Source organism: Colletotrichum orchidophilum, assembly GCF_001831195.1.
Source record: "Colletotrichum orchidophilum strain IMI 309357 chromosome Unknown Scaffold_27.1, whole genome shotgun sequence".
In the NCBI taxonomy this organism is placed as follows: domain Eukaryota; kingdom Fungi; phylum Ascomycota; class Sordariomycetes; order Glomerellales; family Glomerellaceae; genus Colletotrichum; species Colletotrichum orchidophilum.
In genome coordinates this window covers 140,110-151,714 of record NW_019172983.1, presented here as the reverse complement: position 1 = coordinate 151,714, position 11,605 = coordinate 140,110, and the positions used below count along the sequence as shown (strand labels likewise).

At 55.1% G+C, this 11,605-nt stretch overlaps 5 protein-coding genes across 5 annotated transcripts; 2 read left to right on the top strand and 3 right to left on the bottom strand.

The window, feature by feature from the left end:
• Positions 1–989: 989 nt before the first annotated feature.
• On the top strand, positions 990–2,497 carry CORC01_04209 (glycosyl hydrolase family 28; the record flags this gene model as incomplete). Its single annotated transcript, XM_022615857.1, has 3 exons — positions 990–1,486; positions 1,545–1,669; positions 1,725–2,497. The coding sequence occupies 3 exons, from the start codon at positions 990–992 to the stop codon at positions 2,495–2,497; spliced, it is 1,395 nt and encodes a 464-aa protein (XP_022477602.1).
• Positions 2,498–2,677: 180 nt separating this feature from the next.
• On the bottom strand, positions 2,678–3,298 carry CORC01_04208 (infection structure specific protein; the record flags this gene model as incomplete). The annotated part of the gene is made up of 1 exon (XM_022615856.1): positions 2,678–3,298. The coding sequence occupies one exon, from the start codon at positions 3,296–3,298 to the stop codon at positions 2,678–2,680; it is 621 nt and encodes a 206-aa protein (XP_022477601.1).
• A 1,310-nt stretch (positions 3,299–4,608) lies between these two features.
• Positions 4,609–5,708, bottom strand: CORC01_04207 (short-chain dehydrogenase; the record flags this gene model as incomplete). The annotated part of the gene is made up of 3 exons (XM_022615855.1): positions 4,609–4,784; positions 4,879–5,101; positions 5,163–5,708. The coding sequence occupies 3 exons, from the start codon at positions 5,706–5,708 to the stop codon at positions 4,609–4,611; spliced, it is 945 nt and encodes a 314-aa protein (XP_022477600.1).
• A 718-nt stretch (positions 5,709–6,426) lies between these two features.
• On the top strand, positions 6,427–7,998 carry CORC01_04206 (uncharacterized protein; the record flags this gene model as incomplete). The annotated part of the gene is made up of 1 exon (XM_022615854.1): positions 6,427–7,998. The coding sequence occupies one exon, from the start codon at positions 6,427–6,429 to the stop codon at positions 7,996–7,998; it is 1,572 nt and encodes a 523-aa protein (XP_022477599.1).
• Positions 7,999–8,444: 446 nt separating this feature from the next.
• CORC01_04205 (coatomer WD associated region) lies at positions 8,445–11,316 on the bottom strand (the record flags this gene model as incomplete). The annotated part of the gene is made up of 5 exons (XM_022615853.1): positions 8,445–9,459; positions 9,509–9,672; positions 9,721–10,136; positions 10,187–11,156; positions 11,299–11,316. 5 exons carry the CDS (start codon positions 11,314–11,316, stop codon positions 8,445–8,447), a joined length of 2,583 nt encoding a protein of 860 aa, XP_022477598.1.
• Between the last annotated feature and the right edge of the window lie 289 nt (positions 11,317–11,605).

The following is an 11,605-nucleotide window of genomic DNA, read 5'->3' as shown; positions in this document are numbered from 1 at the left end:
CCTAAATGACTAAAGCTTTGGGGCGTCGGCACCACGGACAGGACTCCTTTCTTGGCCAGCCCTCCCCGGTTCCTCCACAATCCACTATCCACTTCACGACGACGCGGGGGACGACAGGGGAGGAAGTTTCCAATAAAGAGATGGATAACTGGGGGAAATTGGGCTCTGTGCGGGGGATTCTCCACTAACGGCGCAAGTCGAATCCATCCGATTGTTGGCTACTTTTCTCCGGTGACCACGGTCGAGATATTTCCATCAATCAGTTGCTCGCGTAGACCAGACGGCGCAGTCGACCCCGGGAACCGACATGCAGGCCACCTGCACAATCTCCGAATCCACCTCTGCTAGACTGCTAGAGCTCGTTGGCTTGCCATCTTCCCCAACTTCTCCCCCCTTGTCCCCCTCGTCGCGATGGGGTTCGAGGCTGGTTAACCGTCCAACCCCATGGGCCACGGCTGGGGCCACTGCGAGGCCGGCGAGAGACCCGGTGCGGCGGTCTGCTGATTATGCGGATGGAGTCATGTACTGATGCAGGACGCTGGACGGGAGGAGAGACGAGGGCTTGATAGGTGGAATGGGCCGTGTTGTTTCTCCTTCGTGCAGTGCGTTCTGGTTATTTCCAGATGGCTGGGCGAAGCGAGACTAGCTTCAATTGATATCGCCGCAACTAGCTGCTTATTCTCCCTCCCCCTGCCATGCTACCCCAAGTTTGGAGGGATTTTGAACATTTTCAGAGTCGAAGAGCTGTTACGAGTGATGATGCTCCCTTGGTATGTAGAGCAATTGGGCAGAATGGCGACTTGGCGATGCAGGTCCATTGCCAAGCGGCACGAGTATATGAAGGCGCTCGCGCTCTGGGAGTTGTTCTGGATGGCTGATCACCTCCCCCCGAGCAGCCTCCTCTCTTGGCTCCTCCCTTGGCACCTCACTTGGCAATCCTACTCAACGCGTGTGTGTTTCCCTCTCACTACCCAGTTTCACACGCAGCCATGAGAGTCTCGTCCATCTTCGCCGTTCTGGCGGCTGTCGGTAGCGCCCTTGCCTACTCGGCCGAGTTGATTCCGGCCGGTGTCCCTCGTAACGTGGAGGAGTTTCGCGTCAAGCACCCTTACGAGAAGCGCGCTAGGGGCTGCCGCAAGACGTACACGCTGCGGGCCTCCAAGAACGACCTGGATGACATCTCTGACGAGTTTGTCGAGGGCCTGAAGAAGGCCAACAACGGTGGCACTCTGTACCTGCCCGCCAACCAGACATTCATCATTGGCAAGCCGCTCGATCTGACATGGCTCAATGATGTGCATGTCCACTGGGAGGGTGAGATCAAGTTCACCAACGACACGCCGTACTGGCAGGCCAATGCCTTCCGCCACCCGTTCCAGAACTCCATCATGTTCTGGAAGTGGGGAGGCAAGGAAGTCAAGCTGTACGGCGAAGGTGTTCTGAACGGTAATGGTCAGAGGTGGTGGAACGAGTTTGCCGGTCTTGAGTAAGCTTCTTGTTTCCTTGTCGTTTCTCTAATCAACTGTTTCGCTAACAACTGTCAGAATTCTGGATCCGACGAATGCCTATCTCCGTCCTATTCTGTTCTATGCCGAGAACGCGACTGGACTGGCCATTGAGGGTATCCATTTCAAGGACTCTCCTTGCTGGACTACCTTCATCGTGACATGTAAGTTGTGCAACTGGAATTGCCCTGGAGTGGCCAGCACTAACACAACACCCAGCCAAGGATATCTCCTTTACGGACGTCATTGTCACTGCCGAGACCAACAACCACACCGCCGAACCCAAGAACACCGATTTTTTCGACTCTTTGAACGTTGAAGATGTCCGCGTCAAGCGTGCCTGGGTCAACATTGGCGACGACTGCTTCTCGCCCAAGTCCAACGCCACCAACATCCACGTCGACACCATGTACTGCAACGGCACCCACGGACAGTCCATTGGATCCCTGGGCCAGTACGCCGGCGAGAAGAGCTTCGTTCAGGACGTCGTCATCGAAAACGTCTGGATGCTCAACGGCCAGCACGGCGCCCGTCTCAAGACCTGGGCCGGCCCCAACATTGGCTACGGCTTCATCGACAATGTCACCTTTCGCAACTTCTGGCAGGCGAACAACGAGTACACGGCTTTCATTGACTCGTGCTACTTCAACATCAACGCATCCACCTGCGCAGCATACCCTTCGCAGATGAACATTAGCAACATCCTCTTTGAGAACTTTTCTGGATACTCGAGCGGCAAGTATGGCCGTGCTGTCGCCAGGCTCACTTGCTCGACCAACCCCAACGCCGTCTGCGACAACATTCAGTTCAAGAACTTCAACATCACTACCCCCTGTGGGGGCGACCCTGTTATTCTGTGCGACGGTATCAAGGGTGACATTGGCACGCCTTGCGTTTCCGCCAGCAGCACTGAGGGTAAAGCTGCTCTAGCGGCCAAGTGCACAACGGCTTTGGCTGTGGCGACACCCTGGAACGTCAGACCTTTTAAATAAATGGTTGGGTTGGACTTCTCTCCGAGTAGAACAAAATGTCAGGGGTTAAGATAGTGGCCAAGTCGCAACAGTGACGACGTAGATTCTTGTATAAAATTCAACTTTACATATACAATTTTGACAACCCAACAAGTACAAGTCCAACAGCCTCTTTTTGTTGCAACAGCCCCCCTTCCCCATTCACAAAAAGGCAGCGACACCAACGAAGCCGGCGGCAAGAGCAGCAGCAGCAATCATGCCGGTCTCACGAGGTCCGGCATTGACGGCAATCTGTGAAGGACTACTGCTGCTATCTGTCGCACTGGCACCGGCACCCGTGCCGGCGGCAGCTCCACTCCTGATCTCGCTGGTAGCGGAGGGAGAGTCGCCGCCCGCCGTGGTCTTTGGTGCCGAAGAACCGGAAGCAGCAGCAACGCTACGGGTTGCCGTGCAGACCGGGATCTCGGTCTCCAAGTCGGTGAGGGTGGAGCAAAAGGACAGGGCTGATGCAATCGAGGCCGAGTTGGCGTCGACCCAGCTGAGGACTTCGGAAGTATAGCTCGAGTAGTCGGCGCTCAGGTCCGCGGGGACAGTGACGCTGCAGGGGTCGGTTTGCGGAGGGGCAGTCATCTCATACGAGAGGATCTTGGGAGGAGCAGTTGGTGCGTTGGCGTAGACTGTGCCCAGAGCGTTGAGGCATGGGTCGGCGGAGAGCTCGGTCTGACTGGGGAGGACATCGCGACGGATACGATTCGGTCTGATGTCGATGATGGCAGTGGCAGAGCCGGCGAGGGCAGCGATCAGGGCGGTCTTGGCATACATGTTGAGAGAAAGGATCGTGAAGCTTGCTTGGTAAAGACTGTTGATGGAGATTTACGAATGAGTGTCAATTGATGAATAATTGCAAGAATGGGCTGTAGCTGATGAAAAAGTCAAGCGATCGGAAGTGCGGCACGCGTCTGAATAAATATAATCGAAGACGGATCTCGTGCCCCTGATCATCATGGTGTAGCTTAATCTCAAGCATGAAAAGAAGGATTCCTGGCTTCAGTTCGCCGCCGCCGCTCACGGCCGTGCTCTACATAGTGCTCTACGTAGTGCGCACAAATGTATGACAAGATCGACCACGAGGCAGACAAGCTTCACAAGAACTGAAGTGTACGTTGTCAGAGCGGCATCCCTACGAATGACGGCGTCATCCTGGCCCTTGAGAGGATGTTAGTCGTGGCTTGTGAAGTGGCGACGAGCCCCTCAGCTAAGCCAAAAACCTCGTTGAGGATGACTTACAGCTTATTCGGAGAAAGGTTTGGCTGGGGGAAACTTGTTCAAAATGAGGCTAGTTTCGTTTCGGTTCAAGAGGCTTAAGGGACCGATTCAGGGGAAATCGTGAAGCTAGTCTTTAAGCTAGATGAGTCTGCGTAGAACTATTTTAGGTAGTTGCACGCCGCCCAAGCAGTCAAAATGGGAACTCGTGAAAAGCGAAATGGACCGAAATCTCTCTTAATTAACACGAAGGGAAGGATCTCTGTCAAGCGAGTTACCTGAAGTCTCGGTATCTATCTCGATGGAGATGCAGAACACAGACAGCATTTCAGACCCATCTTAAGATTGAGAGTATGCAGCGCTCGCAGATGAGAGGGCTAGAAAAGGCAGATCATGGTTGAATGACGTCTTCTCGTGCAACCTGATGTCCCCTTTGGGATTTTTCGGAATTAGAATTTAGAAGCTTTGGACAAGACATCGACATTAGGAAGTGAGGTGGACTAGCCAGATGCAGACGAGACTGCCTAGATACTTCATAACAAGAGTGGACTGAGTTTCAAGCCACCGTATTTAACCAATGTTCCAGCCTTACTCCAACTGTCTCTTGGCAATCCAAGCTTTTCACCGCCTGGCAATGTTCGGAGTCTCGTGGCGTTATTCACGACTCCGTCAATTTTGCCAGCGCATATTCAGACTCAAGCTGTTTCAAGTCGTTGCACAATGGTATTTGAAGCCCTTGAAATTTGCAGTCGTAAGGTGCAAAATCAATCAAATATACTAACGAGAGGTTTCTAGTCTACACAAGTAGCATTCAAGCCGGCCGTTACCGTGTCTTGCAGCGGCGTGTCGCAGTACTCGTACAAACATGCTCACTCCTGAAGTCCAACGATGCCAACTTTAAGATAGTGGTCGTTCTGCTTGATCTTCTCTCCCAACTCACCGCTTCTGAGCTCATCAATATCCCACTTCGCCCAGATGAAGCGGCCATGCAAAAAGCGCGCCTCCTCAGAGGCAGCCCAGACGGCGAAATTCCCAGCCAAGTCCACTGATAAATACCGGGAGTTATTAGCACACGCATGCTTGGGATGAATTTCTCAAGAACCCCTCTCCTCACACCCCAAAAAAATACATGTACATACCGTGGTCAAATGGATAAATGTCCTCGGGGATCCCGGCGTTCTTGAAAGCCGAGGTATGCACCACGCCCGGATGGAAGTTGATAACCTGCATCTTCTCGGGAGGCGTGTCCTTGGCGATCGACTGGATCAACATCGTTCCCGCGTTCTTGCTGGCACTGTAAGCAGGCCAAGGACCCGATTTGGTAAAGTTGTGAACGGCCTCTGTGGACAAGTTGACGAGGAACTTTAATCAGACTGTTAGCCCTGTTTCCTTTGGCGCACTGCGCCGATAGTACAGTACACACCTTTTGACGGCCTTCGCCGTTCTTCTGTTTGTAAAACCTCTCAGAGAGATCCAAGAGCGAGCGAACATTTGTGGTGAATGAGCTCCAGACCTCGTCCCTTCCAAGAGACAAGATGGCCCCATGCTCTGAAATCTTGGCAGCGTTGAGCACAAGGACGTCAATGACAGTGCCGTCCTCCTCGAAGCCCTTCCAGAGCTTCTCCACGTCGGCGAGATCATCCACGTCGCTCGGGTAGCCGTCGAATTGCACCTCGGGAAACCCCTTCTTGAGCTCCGAGACTGCTTCGTTGACAAGATTCTGGCGGCGGCCGAGGATGATGATGCGCTTGGCATGGGCCTGCGCGAAGCCCTTGGCAATGGCGAAGCCGATACCGGCTGAACCGCCGGTGATGAGGATTGTTCGTCCAGCTTGGGAGAGTTCTGGGCGGGAAGGGAAGATGGTTGGGTAAGTCTCTTTGTGCTCCTTCTTGGTAAATGTCATTCCGGTCTGGTAGATGGAGGTGGAAGTCAGTGCTGCGAAAGCGGCGGCGCCAACGTCACTGGCCATGATGAAAGTAGTGTTGGAGGTCTCTTGGAGGTAATTGATCTAAAGGGGATGGGTTGTAGTTGATGATTGTCCGATGTCAAGACTGAAGAAGCTGGTGGTGTGGATTCAATCGCTGGACATCATCCAGCAAAAACGCGGCTGTCTTATACCGTATTCTAGCAGTGACGCAAACCATCATGTTTTCAGACATCTTTTCAGTCAGCAAGACGCAATCGATCGCTCCACGTTATGGTACACTACGGTGTTTGTCATCAAGTAAGTCATCCGAGGCCGTTTCGCGATAAAACCCGTTCAAATCCGGCTAATTAAAACCGCTGTGGCCGCGAAACCCGCAAAAGACCCGATAGAGTTCCCGCTAGTTTCCCGCAACTCTTCCGCCGAAAACCCGCAAAACCCGCACCGGCGCGGTGGGGCCCTACTCCGTACCACTGCTGACGGCGTGCCGAGCCCGCGCCCATGTCCCTAGCGCTGACAAATGCCACCACCATCCTCCACCGCGAAAGCACTCCTCTCCTGGATTCACTTCAGCAATCCAAGTCTCGAATCTAACACGAAAGCCTGGTGATGACAAACCCGGCTCCATACAACGAGGGACACAACGTTACACAGCAGAGGGAACCTGGTACGGCGCACACTGGAGCGAACATACCTTGGCCAGACGAGCTCTCTAACTTGCCCACCTCACCCATACGGCTGCGGAGGGCACAAATCTTGAGCTATGACTCGCCTCTCAAAGCAAAAGGCATGCATAGCATGCACAGAGTCCAAACGCCGCTGCGATAAGAGCCTCCCTTCATGTTCCCGTTGTGACGACCGCGACGTGGACTGCCACTACCCCGTCACAAAACGACGGCGGCGGCCCGAGGCGTCCAGGCCATTCCCCGAACCACAACCACCACCGGCACCGCTCCAGCACTCCGTCCCGGCAACAATGCCGGATACACTTCTCTTCGACGCGTCCCCCCTTGCAACAAGCATCTGGAGCATGCCATGGTCGGACCTTGACTTTGGTAACGCGAACTTTCAGCTCGCCATGGGACCACCATCGGCCGCCGCCGCCTTCTCCCTCCCGCCTCCAAACCCCGCAACAAGCCCGCAGCAGCATCCCTACTACACCACGAAACCCGCCTACCCGCGCCTCTCCTCCTCGGTAGCCGCCTCCCTCGCAGGAAGCCAATGGTTCCTCGCCCCCTCGACCTGGAGAATCGACCACTGGCCCGCACCCCCGCGCGACGCCTACCCCGTCTCCGTCCTCACCAACTTCACCCGCGGCCTGCAAGCCTGGGTCCGGCGGTGGGTCATGGAGGGCCACAACCCCTTCATCCACCGCAGCCTGTACGCCGAGGGCAACTACTTCCCCTCCTGCGTCCAGGACGCCTTCGCCACGGCCTCCGTCTACTTTCACAAGACGTCTCTGAACGAGGCCTTTGTCCACCGCATCCTGGACGAGCGGGTCACGGCCTTGCTGGCGAGCCAGCCCGTCGTCGAAGACAACTCCATGTCTGTCCCGTTGCTGGAGACGAGGGACCACCTAGCGCGCGTCCACGCGCTCTACGTCTACACCATCATCCGGCTCTTTGACAGCTCGGTCGGTCAACGTGCCGCCGCCGAGGAACATCTGCCGACCCTGGATCTCTGGGCGAGGCAATTGTGGAAATCTGCCCAGAGGGATGCCGACACTCTATACGGGAACCGGTGTCCCCCTTCGACTTGGCAGTGCCAGGCACAAAAGAGCTCAGATCTTGCAGACCAGAGCACCGCGGCGACCAACGCCACGACGGGAAAAACTAGTCTCGAGAACAACCATAAACAACCGAAAGTGGATTCCTTCAATTGTGACCTCTGGACCTGGAACCTCTGGGTCCTCTCCGAATCCATCCGCCGCACCTGGATCATCATCGTCTGCACGCTGGGCGTGTACAACGCCCTCAAAGGCCGCTGGGGCGAGTGCGCCGGCGGAGCCCTCTTCACCGCCCGCGGCGGATTATGGGACGCGCCCTCGGCCCCGCGCTGGGCGGCGCTGTGCCGGGCGGCTGGGCCCAGGAACAGGCGAGATACAGGCGGTGTGACTGACCGTCCGGGGTCGGAGGATAGCGGTGACGACAACGGCGGCGGTGATCGAAATTTCTTTGTGCCTTCTATTGATGGCGACGGGTTGCTTCATAACGCAGCCGCGGCTGATGTGGATGAGTTTGCGAGGCACTTGTTCACGTGTATTTGGGGCCTTGATCGGGTCGAGGATTGGGCCTTGAGGACGGCTTCGGAAGGCGAAGTCAATTTGGTTTATTGAAGAGGTCCAACACAAAACTGTCTCAGGTGTACGTGGCTTTGAAATTAGCAGGGCTATTCTGCCGCGTACAATTTCGACATGGAGGTATGGGTGGCTAGAAGAGATCTGAACACAATACCGCGGACAGCATGTGTAAGATCAGGAAAGTCATCGTTGGTTATCAGCGGGGACGAAGGATGCTCCGGACGACTAATCTTCGATAGCTGATACCGAGCAACTCGGCAGAGCATCATGACTCAAGTGACTTTGCCATAATATACTTTTACATATGCATCTAGGAGCGTGACTAGAAACGTCATGACACAAAAACATCTTCCATTTATTTGCAAGGCATGATCATTACCGTCAACGCCCGTCGAGGCAGGGCCATTCGACATCTAGGCCTTTTACGATCCCCGCACCGTCCTTAATCAAATTGCGTTTTGAGACACCGAGCACACGGCTTCCTACTCCTCATCCTCTTCCGCCTCGGCCGTCTCCTCGGCAGCGTCTTCTTCGGCCTCCTCGGCTTCTTCTGCCTCCTCCTCCTCCTCGACCTCCTCAGTCGCGTCTGTTCCATTGGTTGTAACCTCGACGACCTCGGGCGCGGCGCCACCCTGCTTCTCGAGTTGAAGCCATTCGTCCCACTCGGGAAACAAATCTTCGTCTTCTACCGGCGCACCGACCATCTTGGCGACACGGCCCTTCTTGCCCTTCTCGAGAGACTGCTTCCATTCCTTGACGACATCTGCCGTCAGACTGGGCTTGTACGTTTGCGAGAACAAAACTGCCTCCGCTAACCGTCCAGTCTTCTTAAGGATCTCTACGCAGCCAGCAACGTCGCCGAGCAGCCACTTGCAGCTGAATGCGACATTGTGGGCGCCAGCCTCTTGCGCTTGGTCAGAGAGGCTTGAGAGACCACTCCGGTCGGATGTGGAGGAGTAGAGAAGGAGGAGGGAGCCAAGGTCCTTTGCGTGTGTAAAGCACTCTTGTGCCACAGCCACCTGCCATCCGGCAAGGGCAGCATCTCCGACAGTCTTCCACTTGTGCTCGACGTCTGCTGCTCTCGCCAACTCGAGGGCAGTGTCCAATTGACCCAATCCGAGAGCCAAGTCGAACTTGTGTTCAGGGTCAGTGGCAACCTCCAGCGCAAGTTCCTTATGGCCCTGTCCTTCCAAAAAGCGTGCGATCTTGTTGAGTTGGTCTGCCGGAATCGTGTGCAGGAGCTCTTGCGCGGTTTCCATATCGTCGCGAAGAACCAAAGTCTGGTACTCGAGGACAGGCAAAGACAAGGAGAAGGAGGTGACACCAACATCCTTGTCAGCAAGGTAGATTCTTGAATCACGCTGAATGTAACCCAGAATGTACATGGATTGGTCGAAGTGGGAAACTGTATAAGTCTGGTCGCCCACAAGGTAGTTCAACCGGTTGGTGCTGTTGGTGTAGAGGAAGCAGTCGCCAACCCACTCTCCAGTGCGGACACTACTCTGCGTTAACGATGAGCTGCAAGGGAAATGAAAAGGCGTCATACCTCTCGTTAATGTCCGTGATGACCTCAAAAGCGGCCTCGACACCGTCCTCGTCAATCTGGTTGGTTTGAACACCCTCAACGTAAGCCTCGCGCGAGAAGCGCAAGACATAAAAAGTATCTTCGCATGCAAGAGCGACCAATTCGCCGCTATCGGACCAGTACACCTGTTCAAATTAGCACACGGATCTGACGTGATGCGGAAAGAGACCAACCTCTCTCGGCTCGACCTCAATACGTCTGACAAGACCGCCGGTTTGCCAGTCAAAGAATGAGATACCCCCTTGGCCCTTGACACCAAGAAGGACACCACCAGTCAACCCTTCGGCCTGGAAACCAACATCAAGGCCGCCGGCCTTCTCGACAAAGTTCTTGTAGACCTTTACGCTGGTTGCTGATTCCCGGATGGCGAAGTCGTTGGTGTTATCCTTGGACGCCCAGACAAAGTCCAGCGCAGAACCAAAGGACTTGTTTCGCCAAGCCAGGGCCGTGTAGATGATGTACTCGCCATCTCCGCAGACTGCAACAAATCGGCCATTCGGGTTGTGCACGAGGGTCGAGGGGTACACTTCGCAGGTGCCCAGCTCCTTGACGGGAAGGGAAATAGGCTCGTTATCCTTGATAGAGGCGTCTAGCGATGTTAGCAAAAATAGTTGGAGGCCTACGACTGACGCAACATACCTCCACCCTTGATGATTGCAGAGACGACTTCGTTGTGGCGGGCCCAAACAAGCTTTCCTGACGCGTCCATCGACACCGCAGGCTCCTCGCGACCCAGCTTCACAACGACGGCGCCATCGTCGAAACCAACGGCAACTCCCTGCTTGCCCTTCTGGTAGGAAACACACCATGCGCGCTCCAGGCCGTAGTTGAGGGACTGCTCGAACCGGTATGTGTTGGCGTGCCATATCCTGATGGTGCCGTCTTCGGAACCGGAAATGATGACTGGCAGCTCGGGGTGATAGCACGCGAAAGAGACATTATTCGTGTGGCCCTCTAGGGTGGCGATCAGAGATTTGGTGGTATAGTCCCAGACCTTGACGGTGCGATCGTCGGATGTCGTCAGGAGATAGGGCTTGTCAGAGTGAGGGTAGTAGTCGACGTGGTTGACACCCTTAGCCTCGTGGGCCTCGAGAGTGAAGTTGGGCGTCGCAGAGCCGAGACTCCAGATCTTGACAGTGCGGTCAAGGGATGCGGAGGCGAAGGTGTTGGTATCCTTGGGGTTGATGGCGAGACCCATAACGTAGTGACCGTGGCCCTCAAAGACTTGGACGCACTTCCAGCCCTTCTCCCAATCCCAGAGCTTAATTGTCATGTCATCGGAGGCGGTCAGCACGAAAGGTTGTGTGGGGTGAATGGCGATAGCGCGAATATAATCGGGGTGAGCTTCAAACGAGGTGATCTTCTCCGAGGTGTTGTAGTTGTATACACGAATCTGGAAGTCATCGGAACCGCAGACGACCCAGTTCTTTCTTGCGACGAATCGGCCGGCTCGGACAGGAACATCTGTGAGCTCGAAGGTCTTGACAATCTGCTGAGTCTCATACGACCAGATGTAGACATGGCCGCTGTACAAAGTCGTGAGGATCCATGGCTCTTGGGGGTGGAAGTCGATGCCCTTCACCCGCTCGCTGCGGGCGAACAATTGTCGCTGGAAGAACAAGTCAGTTACCCGGAGCTCTTCAGGAGACAACAGACTGGCGGAGGCTATGAAGCTACAGCTGCGATTGTCCTGATAGCTCTTGCTCGAACAAGGCGCGAAGCTGTGGAGTTTGATTCGGACTGATGCGTACCTTCACGTCAACCTTCATGATGACGACCTGTGCCTATATACCAGCAAGGGAGAAAGTTGAAGAAGAGGTGATGGTGGCCTCGAGAAACGAAGTGGGGGGAGTGGTTCTTGCGCAGGTGAGGACGCCTAAGGAGGAATCATGCGTAGCTGTCCGGCGATTGCGAGGAATAAGAGGGAATTAGGAGAGGCCGCTGGAAGCCGGTCGCGGAGGGAAGAGTCGGGAATCCTCGTCAGGATGTGTCGTGGGAATTGGTGGCTTCCAGAGCTTCGGCAGGCGCAATTTTGGCCAATTCGGTATTTCGAGCTTC